General features: G+C 38.2%; 2 protein-coding genes across 6 annotated transcripts; one reads left to right on the top strand and one right to left on the bottom strand.

The window, feature by feature from the left end:
* The first annotated feature begins 249 nt into the window (after positions 1 to 249).
* On the top strand, positions 250 to 9,548 carry LOC140769184 (uncharacterized). 5 transcript variants are annotated; one of them, XR_012105868.1, is made up of 14 exons: positions 351 to 428; positions 964 to 1,185; positions 1,336 to 1,444; positions 2,531 to 2,647; positions 2,779 to 2,892; positions 3,661 to 3,837; positions 4,661 to 4,740; positions 6,037 to 6,076; positions 6,163 to 6,270; positions 6,685 to 6,765; positions 7,747 to 7,869; positions 8,453 to 8,511; positions 8,662 to 8,994; positions 9,083 to 9,548. XR_012105868.1 is itself a non-coding variant. In XM_073109799.1 (13 exons), exons 2-12 carry the CDS (start codon positions 1,133 to 1,135, stop codon positions 8,498 to 8,500), a joined length of 1,050 nt encoding a protein of 349 aa, XP_072965900.1. In that variant the 5' UTR covers positions 250 to 386; positions 964 to 1,132; the 3' UTR covers positions 8,501 to 8,511; positions 8,662 to 9,546. The 5 variants fall into 5 exon arrangements, 4 of the variants coding, with proteins under 4 accessions (XP_072965900.1, XP_072965899.1, XP_072965901.1 ...); XM_073109799.1 differs by having other exon boundaries at positions 250 to 386; positions 8,662 to 9,546; XM_073109798.1 differs by having other exon boundaries at positions 275 to 391; positions 8,662 to 9,546.
* Positions 9,549 to 11,420: 1,872 nt separating this feature from the next.
* On the bottom strand, positions 11,421 to 12,930 carry LOC140769348 (gibberellin 3-beta-dioxygenase 1-like). The gene is made up of 2 exons (XM_073110024.1): positions 12,330 to 12,930; positions 11,421 to 12,185 (listed from the first exon to the last, which is right to left on the bottom strand). Exons 1-2 carry the CDS (start codon positions 12,809 to 12,811, stop codon positions 11,570 to 11,572), a joined length of 1,098 nt encoding a protein of 365 aa, XP_072966125.1. The 5' UTR covers positions 12,812 to 12,930; the 3' UTR covers positions 11,421 to 11,569.
* Between the last annotated feature and the right edge of the window lie 919 nt (positions 12,931 to 13,849).

Raw genomic sequence — 13,849 nt, 5'->3', positions numbered from 1 at the left:
TGTTCTGGCCACGAACTGAAGGTAAACAATGTACCTACAACCTGGAGGAGACGAATAAGATTTGAAAATTAATTATTATTTTACGAAAATATGGCTAATACTTGCTTTATATATATATAGTTGATCACTACCCCCAAATATATTGAAAATTTACTACAAATTAACCACCCCAATAATATTAATATTGTTTATAGTGGTTTGTAAGCATTCATGCTTTGTGAAAAGAACTGTTGATGACGTGTTCTTGAAGTCGCTAATCTAAAACGGCAACGTTGTTGCTTGTGTTGGTTGTATTGTCGCCGTTTTTCCCTTCGCCAGCGATTCCGACGTACATATATGAATTGTCTTCTAGATGACTGGCTCCGCGGCCAAACGCAAGTAAGCCAGTAAGGTCTCGCTCTTCCCTCCCTCGATTCCTCTCGATCTTGGTGCGTTTTATGATTGTATGTTGTTAATTTCCTCAAATTTTCGGATCGATCTATAGATTCGTCATCATCATGGTTCGAATGCTTTCTTATTTTCTCATCGTCTTGAATCGTGGAATCCAACCCCAAGATTTTGAACCATAGAGTTTTTTTTTTTTTTTGTTGAAATTTCATGCAATAATCAAGCTAACATGTGTTTCCATCTCTGTACGAAACAATCCAGACTTCCCTTTCTTATATTCATCTGTTCGACAAGTTTGCAATGGTGAACTCTTATTCCTTTTTGCCTCGAGGGAATCATGGATAACTTTAAGCCCTTGTTAGCCTTAAGAATTCGATCTACCTTGAATTTTATGCTAATTCTACCTCGGAATTCTAGTTCTCAAACCTTCGTTTCTCTGCGATTGTCACCCAGCATTTATTGGATATTGCATTGAATATTCAACTTGCACGAAAGAAGCTTTGCTATATGGCATTGGCTCCTAGTTATTTGACTGATGTGTGTCTTTGGTGTTTTCACCAATTATTGATTTCCCAGGGAAGTCTTCTGGTCCTTCAAGGTCAATTATATGCCAGAACAAGTTTGTACATCAAAGAAGAAGGTTATCAGAGTTGTATCATCATCTTAGATTGTTCTGTTAGCAGAACAAGTTGATGCTACTTTTATGGTCATCATTCCACGTTTAAGAAAACACAAGTAATCCTCTATGTTTACAAAGCAAAGTGCTTCCTCAATGGAAAAGCATCTGGATGTCAACAGGTACACCTGTTCATTTCTTAGATTGGGGTAGTTAAAAATTGCACGTATTAGTCTAGTGAAAGCAAACTGCACAAGTTTTATGCTACAAATTCTAAGATTTGCTGACTTGCTTGAGCACATGACATCTAAAACTGAATATTATCACCGTAGGCCTCCTGTCCAGCTTTCAGTTGCAGAGCCAGTTGTTACATCTAATTCCAACTTGGCTGACGATCTGATTCTGCTGACTCTCAAAAATGGAAGTATGATGCAACTAAAGGTATTCTTTCTTGCTGACATACTGCAATTTTTGGTGCCATTCCTTGATATGGTGTGCACTTCTGATAGCATCTCTAATGAAACTGTGTTGGATATTTTATAATAATATAATAAAACAAAACATAATTATAAAAAGGTGCTTCTCTCTATAAGGTGGAATGTCCTTTCATTTCAAATTGAAAGCTGCCTTTAATGAAAAGATGTGATGTCCTTTCATTTGAAATGCCTTCGGTGAAAGGTGCATGTGTTGGAATGTATGCTTTGTTCTAATAGTGCTTAAGTGACCCTCTATCATCTATAAAAGAAGAGTATTATTAATGAATAATAAGGAAAGAATAGTAAATGCGTTGAAATCTCTTTTTGTTCTATTTGATTTCCATTGTGGGTTGATAGACTTTTGTTCCCAAGATCCTTTGGAAGTGCATCCATTTTAGATCTTGAATGTATTAGACTATTATAGAGATAGGATTTTCATGAGTCCATTTGCACTAAAAATGGAAAAATCACTATCTTAAAGAAAGCTTCTAGCACGTTGCCCAGTCAACCACTAATGTTTGTTTTCTATTTCTATCTTATTCTATACCTCTTTTCAATTTCATACCAAATTTCCCCAACAAGTTGGGATTACAATCACATTTTTGTTCATCATTGTGCCTTCCCCTAATTAACAACCTAGTAGTATAGTACATAGGAGGATTTAGGGAGGGATGAAATTGATGAGGTACTTTAAGAATCTTAGCTTGTAAAGCCTGTCAGACTTTGGAGAGCAATCTGATATTGACATTGTCTTTCCTGTCATCAGTGCATGCATTACGCAAGTATTTTGTTTCTTCAAATTTTGATTTAACTGTGAAATTATACTTGGTTTTAATTTGGTGTGCAGCATTCTCGCCTATCATTAATTTTGTTGGTCCTATGTTTCTTCTCTTGGTTGACTTTGTTAATCCAACATTAAGATCGTATTTTGTAGAAATCATGTCAATGTATTATCACATTATATATTAGGGAATTACAGACAGATTTTTAAGGAATTTTTAAGGACTACAAATATTGTTATCCCTTCTAATCTTTCTTTTTCGCCACACAGCCTACATCTCTTTTGAGGGAGATAAAAGAGTACAAAAATAGGGTTAAGCAGCTTGAGAATGAACATAGGCTAACGAAGAAGTCGATAAAGGAGTTACTCTCTCATATCGATGAACTGGTTAGTGATGATATCATATTATTTGATTCTTAATTTTCTATTTAGACTAGCATGATTCAAGTCTTACATTTTTCTAGTTCTACTTCATTGTATTTTCTGTATTATAGTTCTGCTCCGTATGATTGCTCCAGGATCAGCGTAAGGAGTCTTTTCATCAGAAATTGCAACAGTTGCAACAGCTGTTGGATGGCAAAAACTGCAGCAGTTCTGTCCAAGATTTGATAGAAATCTTGAAGTTATTGAAGGTAGATGGACATATTTTCTCTCATGGAACTACCTCATCTTGTTGGTGTTTTCTCTTTGGGTACTGAATATTTTATTGGTCATTGACAGTTGTAAAAAAGTACTTTCGATTCAAAATAATGGATTGCTTTTCCAGGTTGAAGAGATATGAGAAAGAGTGACATTCCCTCAAAGCTATTATACAGTTGCACTTTTCTATTTATCCTTCATCTTCTTCAGTCTTGTTAAGATAAACATTTAGCAGAACAAGTACATTTAGGAGAAAGGACAGTGAGGTGAAAAGAGAGAAGAGATCTGTACTGTTATAGATCAGTAACATATGAATTTAGAATGTAACTTTACTTACTGGTGATCCTGCCAGTAGAAGAGGGAAGAAGAACATTTCTAAGATTCACATTATTTCAGTATGTTATTTGTTAAGGCATATTACTTGGAAAAAAGATTGCAGTATCTACCTAAGTGTATGACTGAGGAAACTGTGAAAAACAGTCTAGTTATCACTGTAGAGATCCTCATTGTAGTATAGCGTGTCCCTGGAACTTTTCAAAAGTTTTTTGTGAAGCATATGTTCCTATTATTGTTTAAGATGTTAAAGATTTGTCCAATTATTACCTGGTTCAAAATTACCAGCGATTTATCAATTAGTTGACTTCCGTATGATTATTCAGTTGATTATGTAAATGTATATTCATGTTTCTCTATCTATTCCTGGATTTTGATCATCTTTAAACTTCTAAGTTTTGGAGCATGAACTGATAAATTGATTCTAGGCTGTAGAAGCAGAAGAATCTGAATTATGGTTTGAAAGCGAACAACTGCATACTGATAAGCAATTCACGATGTTGAAGCTTGAGAAGAAAAAGTCAATAGTCGGTGAAAGAGAGAGTTCCATCACAATTGATGATTCTGTAATTAAATCATTCAATAAGCTGGATTTTATAAAGAAGGTATGCTGTTTTCTGTTCTTTTCTTTCTTCCTTTCTTTTTTTTTTCGGGACAAAAATAGCTACACTGTTGTACCATGAAAAGACAATACTCATCTAGGAGTAAAGTTTTTCTTTACTCTACACCACTACACTTTTACTTCTATTATGACATTGTTCTTTATTTTTTTTCAAATACTTACAAGCTAACGTCTGAAAATAGTAGTTTGATTTTCAATTTTAGCCCGGCAGCTCTGCACCATACAGAAGTTCTGGTTGTTTCAGCTGCAGTTTGTTTTATTTTCATATACTATTCAAAACATATAACAGATATTCTAATACACGTTTGACATAAGTACATCAGATTATGGATGGCCGTGCCGGTCGGCATTTGCCGTGACGGCGGCATACTGGCACGTGGCATGAGGGGTGCTGCATGGCACCCCTCCTAATAGTTTCGTCATTGACCTCGTCGTCAAGCTCGCCGTCATCATCGCCGCTGGCCTTTCGGATCCGTAACTTAAATTTTAACCGATAAGCCCTCTCTCTCTCTCTCTCTCTCTCTCTCTTCTCTCTCTCTCTCGATTTCTTTCTTCCCCTCCCTCGGCTAGGGCACCCAACGCGAGCTCCGGCGAGCGGCGAAGGCCAGTGGCAGCGGCGACGGCTAAGGTGGTACATTTTTGTCTCCTTTTCTTACGGCACGGCCGGCGGTCGGCACGGGCCGTGCCTGTGGCACGGCCATCGTTGCATCAGATTATTTATGTATTTATTTCCAATGCTCTTGTTGTTATTGCCTATTATATAATTTCGAGAAGTGATGTTCTACTTTCTACATGTGGTATTTTAGGAACTTGCTGCTATATTGAGGACAATTTTATCAGTACGAAGACAAATTGATGATGTTCCAACTCAACCAGAACTGATTCAGTATGTTTTCATATTGTTTTTTCTTCTCAACAGATCTGATCTTACATCCTTTGTCCAATTGTGGTTGACTTTCTATCAAAATTTAACTTGTATTCCTTTACCCTTATATCTAATATTATAGTTATAGCATGATGTTTATTCAGATTACATGACACAATGTTCCATCACATGAATTTGCTCAGCCACTTTTTCTTTCTTTTGTTTTGGCCTGATTCCTTGTTTTATAAACAAAACTATGCAGGACCTTGAACTCCTTTGCAGAAATCATTAGACATCTGTTTTGTACTTTTGGGAAGCAAAGTGCATCAAAGCACATTTCAGGAAGAGGAAAGGAAACATAAGGGAACCGCTTTCTATGATATAAGTGAGGGTGAGCTTGGTTTGTAGTTGGAGTGGTTTAGGTGAAGGAGAAAGGAGGTCTTCTAGATAAGAAATCTTATGATCTAAGGTTTCAAGGTGGGGCTGTGGTGAAGATTGTACAAATTCACTTTAAGTCAGTTAAAAGAAAAAAGAAAAGAAAAGAAAAGCATTCCCCAGTCCCCACCAAGATATCCATTCCTCTTCTGCATTAGTCTGTCCTCCTCCTCCTTCATTACGTCTTCCTACACTCCCTCCTCCCTATCTATGTTGGGTGTTCCATTATCAAGTAAGGCGGTGAAGGGAAGTTTGAGGATAAAGGAGAGAAGAGGTAGAAAGTGTTGATTTAGAAGTCTGGAATTGAGGAGAGGGTTAGCAAAGAGAGGGTAATAGAGGAGGGTCATAGAGCATGGATGAGGGGGAATTTTCTACAGAGGGAGCTTGATTAGTTTAGGTTAGTAAGCGAGTAAACTATTGAAGGTTAGACATGAACCTAAGCTTGGAGTTTTAAAAGACTACCAATAAGGGATAATTTGGTTTCTGTTGTTTAATTATCGGGGGATATGTTTAGTCCCCTTTGGACAATTCTAGTCAACAATCATGGTAGACCTGCAAATTGTGATAACCTAGTGTGTTTCTTCCAACTACCGATGCATGACCTTGATTCTATGACCTCAATTCTTGAATTTCAAGATGTAATTATTTTATTCCCCTTGTCTATCATAGCTTTCCCTACAAGTATGCACATATGTATGTTCTGCAGTTTAGTGCAATGGGAAATCGATTTAGAGCATATAGCTTCATCCACTTGAAGATAACAACTAACTTCACATTGCTGAAATTCCCATATGTGATCATAGTAGTTTCTTTATTTGTATGAATGGATGTGTAGTAGTAATATACTAATATGATACGTACTGCCTTCTTCCTTCACTTCAGGTATGAGCGCAGGTTTTCGGAACTTTTTCTACAAATTCAGGTACCTAATATTTTTCGGTTATCTTATATGCATCTCTTCTTCTGTTTATCCTATGAGTTACATGTTGCCTTTGTGTTCATATATAGGAAAAGCATCGTCAAACTCATAAACTCTATGCTACGTACAACACTTTATTGGAGATAAAGGAACTGATGCTAAAAGAAACATCCCTGTTGAACTCAATTAACTCACAGGTTTGTATGTCATGGCTGCTTATATCAAGGTTAGGACTTTGAAATTACTAGCACAGGATGATTATTATATGTAGAATTATGTGCTGCTTGTTCAATCGTCCATTCTCAAGTTTCCCTTGATATCATGTTATTTCACATTGTTTTTCCTTGATAGAACTGTATCAATCGAGTCAGCACTATATTAAAAGGATGGTCTATTATTTGCAGGATTCTTTCCAAGCTTTATGCACAAACTAAAATTTTAAGAATACTATACTCGAAGGATATATGGAGAAAAATTGCAGCATGAAACGTGCCTTTTCATGAATTAAATTTATGCTTTTTAGAGCAAAATTTTATGTTTCTAAATTCTTGTAGCTAGTTTGTGCAATGATCATAACTTTATCCTACTTTTTTTTGTGCTATCAAATCTAGTTTAATGATGCTATGACAAACACCATCAGCTGCTCCAAACTTGTTGATTCAATGGAGATTGTTACGAAGGGAACTCAACAGGTACACATTTCTACAAAAAAATTTCTTCTCATGTGGTAATGGTATTTGGGGCAAATAACTTGTCTTTTGAAGCATTTATGTTGTATTCAGCTATTAGATCAATAGAGGACATGATTTCAGTAGTTCAGCTAACTCTTTAAGATTAGAATTATAGCACATGACTTGGGAAGGTCTTGAAGATAAGAAGTATCTCATATAAGTGTATATCTGAAAGTAAACTGCCATCAGTTTGTTCTTGTAGTAGTAATTCAGGTAAAGAAAAAAAAAATTTAAAAAAAAAAACAGAAAAGGAAGGCAATCCAGTACACCTTTCCATGATTGCATGCTTTCTTGAGTGCCATCTATACATGAGTTTGTTCTTGTAACACGTATAACTATTCATTTTGCTGCTGTTGCACATTCATGAGTGAAGTATGACTAGTTTATTCATCAAAGTGGGACTGATAGTAATATACCAGGATGAGGAAGGTACTGTAGCTAGTTTCTTAAATTCTACCATTCATTTCCATTTTCTATTAAGGATGAGGGTGTCAATTAGTGTGACGGGAAGAAATACTTCTTACAATTCAGTCATAATGTTTGTATATGTATCTGATGTTTGTATATGTGTCCATATTGATACATGTATATTTTGTGAAGAGTTTTCATTCCATGCTTTTAGACGTAATGCACCTGTTAACTTGGATCTTTCTTGCATGATAAATAGTTTACATCACTACCAAGATAGAATCTAAAAACTGACAGGCTTCTGTATGCACTTGTCTGTTAAGCATCTCTTGCCTGTTTTTTAGATCAAATATTATTTTCCATTAAATTCATTCATATCCATTTTTCTTTATGACAATTCATTGACAATCTATTGATATCCGTATGCCAGTACTTCAGTGCACTCTTTCTTTTCTTCTCTTAGTATGTGTTTGACATATTGTTGAGACCCGAATTTCTAATCTGTGTTCTTACCGCTCTTTTACCATTTTGCAGAAGCTAGAGAAGGTACAGCATAGTCTCGTTGGGGAACAGAAAAATTCTATCTTTCTAAAGGAAAAGTATGCAGCAGCAACAACCGAGCAACGATTGTTTTCTTCTCTTTTGAAGGCTTTCCAAGTCAGTACCAATTCTAACAAAGACCTTTGGAAATCTTACATTTCTGTTAGAGGAAAAGGAAACCTTCTCCAGTTGAACCTGTAAACTTTATTTGATTTGTCAAGCTCCTGTCTCAGTTATATCTTCGTTCACATGAAATGACTGGGCAATGGGCACATCATCCAATCACTAATAAAACAACCTGTATTTATGTTACTATATCCTACAAACCAGTGCTAGGATGTCCCTCTTTTAACATGTGCTTTGCAGTACTTGCCCTTTTAAACATATACCGTATAAGGACACTTCCCGTAAGCGATTGTTTAACCTTTTAAAAGTATCTATTATTACTTGTAATCATTCCATATGAAGCATGCTTGCCATCTCAATATGATCATGACCTCCTTGATTAGGATTTAGGACACGGAAAATAAGATTTGGTTGCTAATAAACTTGGTTTGTTGATAATTATTATCCACTACTTGAAGATATGGTATCTGTAGCAAGTTTCTTATTTCCTTTGGGCAATTGCTTTTGAAATTACTGGTTGCTTCCCTGTCAGTATGCCATGTCCTTCACAATAAATGATTCATGTGCTTTACAGGAGGAGTGCAAAAGAAATGCTAGACTTCGTAGCTTGACTTGCATATAGCTTGCTCTCAGGTGCAAATTTTCTGATTGATTTCTTGCAATTATTTTGTTCTTTCCCTTGTCATTTTCTCCATGTTTTATATTGAGGAAAGAGAATCAGTTCTATTAGATATTGCTAATCATGCCAATGACTGTTATTAATTTGTCTACTTCTGTATTCAGAAAAGGTATCAACGTTCAATAGTACCAGATTCCTATAATGGTGTCATATCTGCATCTGACCTATCCTATCCTGATGGCAATTATTTGTAGCTCTGCCAGAGTTTCATTGGCTAATTGGTGAATTGTAATTCGAGGCTGCACAACTGGCACTAGATTCATGTAATTTGTTTCTGGTTTTGTTGAGATGATGAGCATTTAATTGGTGGGCCCTTTTGGTTGGAGCTTTTGGCTTGGCTTGCCTAACACGTCCACTGGACATCTGCAGACAAGTATACAAAGTCCCAGACTGGGCATTTGAAAAGTTGCTCTTAGGAATGAACTGTTTTACCAAGAGTATACTCATTCCCTTCCTGGAGAATCTTAGTTACTGTACCAGACTGACTGCATTACAGCAATGAATTAATCATGCACTTGTACACAGGAGTCATCTCGCAAGGATGCTATCAAGATCTGATTTGTGCTTCAGAGGTGGAGACTCATATCATTGGAGAAAAATGCAAAAGTGAGTTTAACAGGCTGCAGCTGTCTCTGTTCGTGTCGCCTTTATTGATTTTTGTAGCCATGAGAGGATGGTTTATAGGGACTCTGATTAAGCTATATACCTATACCTCAAACTGTTGCTTGATTTACTAATATGTTCCTCATTCCAATGAGGGAGCAGATATAATAAAATTTTGCCATACGGGAGTTTCTCGGAATAAGAGGAGATTAGTTGGTGGACGAGTATACCCATTCAGAAGATTCATTATTCGACTACAAACATAATTGCACAGAAAATATTCGTAGTTGGTAAGTCTATTTCCTGTGAAAGTTGCTTACATGTGTTAGTTGAGTTGCAACACTTCTAGTTGATAAAGTGTCGATTTTTAAAACATAATACAGTGTCTTTCTCTATTGGAACTTTTTTCTTAATATTACTGCATAAAATTTCCTACTTCTTTACGGGTTTATCTTGATGGCAGGTGCTTATGTCCCACCATCATCTCCTAACCTTTCTAAGTAATAGCTACGTTGGGGGGTGGGGGGATGCTGTGGATCTAACTCAAAAAGATTTAATTTTTAGGGTTTCTAATGAGACTAAGCCAGTGTTTTCTCTTTATTTTTTTTGTCTGTCCTCTAAAGAAATTTTTTTTTTAAAAAAATCTGATGGGGATTAAACGGCGGATAGCTAATCTTGCAAGTATTACATTCCATAAATTGAAAATTCTTCCTTCTTATCGACTCTCACTGTTTGCCTTTGATTACTCTCAATGGTCTCTGTGATCTAAGTCAAAAGATTGGCGACGTTTTGGATGTGACGGCAGTGAGAATGAAGAGTCGATAAATTGGCAAGCACATCAGTTCCTCTTTGATGCAACCCCAAGTTAATAAAATTAAAACACCAATAGGAAGAGAAGCAAATATATGGTGTGTACCCCCACATCTCACTTTGAACATAACCCCGTGTCGGCAAGGCAAAGGCAAATGGGAGATCACACATGGTCCTTTCTTTGATTCTCATATCATAATTCTCGGACAGAGACGTGACAAAATAGGGAACCATGAGCCACACACACATACAGCTCCTGAAACTAACACCCCCATCCATCTCCTTTACCATTAACCGTGGGTTTTATTTGTTTTTTTATATTTTTTTTAAAAAAATTCTTCTCATAAAAGTTACATCTTTTTTTTTAAATCAAATATAATGTCTTTTTTTTTGTGTGAATAAAATGAGATCTGCTAAGTATTATTAATCCTTTTGACAGATTGAGCTCCCAAGGTAACAAAACCAACTATATAGTTTAGATCAGAGGAATCTCGAAACGCTCAACGTATAAAAAACAAAAAGTGTCTATGCCTATCGAAACAGACAGTTCTATTACATTCACTTTAGGCATAGATAAAGAAGTAAGTATCAGAAAGAAGGAACGAAAAAATTGACACTGATGGATTCCTCAGTATTGCTAATAACATTGATGTTTTTTCAACTTCAGATTAATAGACATAGTCAACGCTCTAGTCTCGAGAAGAGAGGAGCCCAAGACGAGTTTTTTTTTGGCTAACAAATGGATCAAAATACCTTTATTTATTTTAATTTTGTCATCAAAAGTTGAGTTAAATGAATATATATGTTGGTAATAATGAGAGAAAAATTCGAAGGCAGTCACGTGATGGAGGACCATGCTTGTTAGTACATCTGCAATGCATGTACCATCTGATGTTTTATGTTGACGAGTTATTTCTTCCTACAAATATCTAAAATATAACTGTCAATTTTATTTTTTTCCTCATCCATCCTGGTACCATCTATCCACCCCCATCAATCAAAACAGAAATAAAAAAGAAAAGAAAAAGAAAAAGAAATAAAATTTTAAAGATCCATGGAAGTAAATATTCCGATACAAAAAGATTGTCTCGTTGCTAATAGGAAGCGAATCGTTATTTGGACGGGACCATCCTGAGGCGTCCCTTCTCTTGTCCAATAGCGTCCATTTTCAAATGCGAAATCCCTTCAAATCCCTCCTCCGTCCCATTTTTCTATTTGCCAACAATGACCCACTTACCAATAACGACGTTTTGTTTGCATGCTCTCATCTGCATGCGTTCCCAAACCCCTATACAAACCCCACCCCATCTCCTTCATCTCCTTTGTTTTTGTTTGTGATTTTGATTTGATTGGCTCCTCAACTTTCATCTCTCTATCTCTCTCTCTCTCTCTCTACCTAATCGCCGGGAACTGCAACTGCAACTACAACAAACAATAAACAACAAACACAAACACATAATATTAGGTGGCCCTTTATTTATAACTATTTTTTTTTTCTAATTAACCATCAATGTTGCTGCTACTTGTATCTATCTATCTATCTATCTATCTATCTATCTATCTCTCTACCTATCAACCTTATAGTCCTTTCATACAACCTTAAACACAACTGATTACAGAATTGTGCTCCTCCCATTTCTCCTCTGGCAGCTTTATCGATTGGAGCGCTTTGTCAAAAAGTTTCCTCTTGAGGGTCATGTACTCGGCCCAGGTGACGGCCCGATAAGCCGGTCGTCGGCTTGAGCCCATCAGCTTGTGGATCGGCGAGACCTTGACGTGGGCCGGTGGGCCGTAGAAGTACCCGGCCGACACCCGATGGTGCTTCCGGTTGACGACGGCGCGGTGGACCACGCTCTTCAGCCGGCCGTTGGATAGTATGTGGAGGAGATCGCCGATGTTGACGATAAAGGCATTCGGCAGGGCCGGGACGGTGACCCAACGGGTCGGGCCGGTGTGGTCTGCGGCCCGTAGGACTTGCAGCCCACTAACGCCGTTCTGGAAGAGCACGGTGAGGAGGCTGGAGTCGGTGTGGGCGGCGAGGCCCATGGCCCGGTCAGGGTCCGGACAGGCCGGGTAAGAATTGAGCTGCACAACGGTTGTTACCGGGCCGGCCCATCTAACGTCATCCTCGCTAAGGCCCAGTGATTGGAGAATCAAGTGCAACACTTTGCCGGCCAAATCTTTCATAACCTTGTTGTACTCGTCAAGTACGTCACTGCACGAGGAGAAGAAAAAAAAAAAAAAAAAAAGTTGCACAAACTATTATTAATATTATTATTTATTATTTAGCAGCCGGCACAAATAGTTATGTTAGTACGTATGCAATCATGCATGGGGGGTAGGTACACCGTACGCGTACCAGAATTGGTGGTAGTCATGAGGCCAAAGTTTGCTGGCATGGTTGAGAGGCGAGCCCGATATGGTGAAGCCCTCGGACCACATCAACTTTGAGAAGAAGGAAGAAATGGGGACGAGGCCGTAGCCCGATATGTCGTCGGAGGTCCGGGCGGCCTTCAGCTTATCCTCGACCGAGAGGGCGAAGAGGCGGCGTATTTGGGCCTCGACGCGGTCGAGGAACTCAGCTCTTATACCGTGCCCTCTCACTTGGAAGACGCCCCATTCTTCACAGGCCCGGCCCACTAGCTTAACTCGGTCCGGGCCCATCAGGTCGATCACCGGCACCGTGTCCACCCCGGTGGCGTCCACCGTAGGATGATCCTTGAGATTGGTCCACGCGTGAGACTCCGGGACCTCACGGGCCGATCCCAACTCAAAGTTGTGGGGTTGGTGGAGAGTTGTCGGGGAGAAGGGCGGAAGGGGCTCCTCGGATATGGAAGGCATAGAGATAGATCGTCTTGACTACTCTTTTCTATCTTTCGATTTCTTTTGGATGCCTCGGAAGAGTGGGGATGTCTGGGTTATTTATATAGGATATAAGGGGTGAGGGTGAGGGGGAGGGTGGGGAGAGGGATTGTTTTTAATTAATTTTATTAGAAGGTGGGGGTTGGGGTTGGAGTTGGGGTTGGGGTTGGGGTATATATATCATATATGTGGGTGGAAGGAAGGAAGGAAAGAAAGAAGGAATGAAGAAAGACCACCAAAACTGTAGCGTTTGTATATGTTTTAATGATAGGATGGATATATATGAATGCCGAAACGAGACAAATGTGATAAATAGGAAAGGAGAATGTCAGTTTTAAGAAACGGTCATGAGAAGTGGGGGCGTTACAAAGAAACCGTCGTGGGGGTGCGGGGGTTGGAGTACAGAGAGTGGAAACGGGGAGTGGGAATAGTGGTGGTGATTTTAGCTAGCCTTGTCCATCTTTGTTTCTGGACTTTTAAAAAAGAAAGGCTTTAAACTGCTCCATTGGTGGGGGTTTTTTTAATTAGTAGATAGATGGGCGAGGGGATGTTGTTTGATCTTTTGCCATGAAATCCACTTGACCTGAAACCTTGGGTTTATTTAATTTGCGACCACTTTTCTGTTTTCATTTTCTAGCAGAGAAATCCACTTCATGCTTATCTCTTCCTAAGCCATTAAAATACTGACTGCTATCATGAGAGGATATTCTTGGACAGTAATAAATTTTCCTTCTTTCTTTCTTTCTTTCTTTTTTAAAGAAAAAGAAAATTAAGGCAACAAGGGAATGGTGATGTAATAATAATAAATCATGGGGGGAAGGGGAATGGGGTAGGGGGTAGGGGGAGAGACATAAGAAGGCTACAGTGATGAGAAAAGAAAAGGTTTGTCGTAATGCCTGTCGTTATTTATAATAACTTGGTATTTTGGCTTGTACAATGCATGTGAGACTCGACGCTACATGGCATGGGAGATTAGATGAAACCGGTTGCCAGACATTCAACTACATCCTCGACCAC

The sequence above is a fragment of the Typha angustifolia genome, chromosome 10, assembly GCF_048772165.1.
Source record: "Typha angustifolia cultivar Huaian chromosome 10, ASM4877216v1, whole genome shotgun sequence".
NCBI classification, from domain to species: domain Eukaryota; kingdom Viridiplantae; phylum Streptophyta; class Magnoliopsida; order Poales; family Typhaceae; genus Typha; species Typha angustifolia.
This window is presented reverse-complemented; position numbering and strand designations above follow the sequence as displayed.

Bases quoted from the DNA above. Each gene is read 5' to 3' on its own strand.
- LOC140769184 (XM_073109799.1), top strand. From the start codon at position 1,133: ATGTTTACAAAGCAAAGTGCTTCCTCAATGGAAAAGCATCTGGATGTC. The intron at 1,445-2,530 runs GTATTCTTTCTT...TTCGCCACACAG, and splicing joins GAAGTATGATGCAACTAAAG to CCTACATCTCTTTTGAGGGA. The intron at 7,870-8,452 runs GTCAGTACCAAT...TGTGCTTTACAG, and splicing joins CTCTTTTGAAGGCTTTCCAA to GAGGAGTGCAAAAGAAATGC.
- LOC140769348 (XM_073110024.1), bottom strand. From the start codon at position 12,811: ATGCCTTCCATATCCGAGGAGCCCCTTCCGCCCTTCTCCCCGACAACT. The intron at 12,186-12,329 runs GTACGCGTACGG...CTCCTCGTGCAG, and splicing joins CATGACTACCACCAATTCTG to TGACGTACTTGACGAGTACA.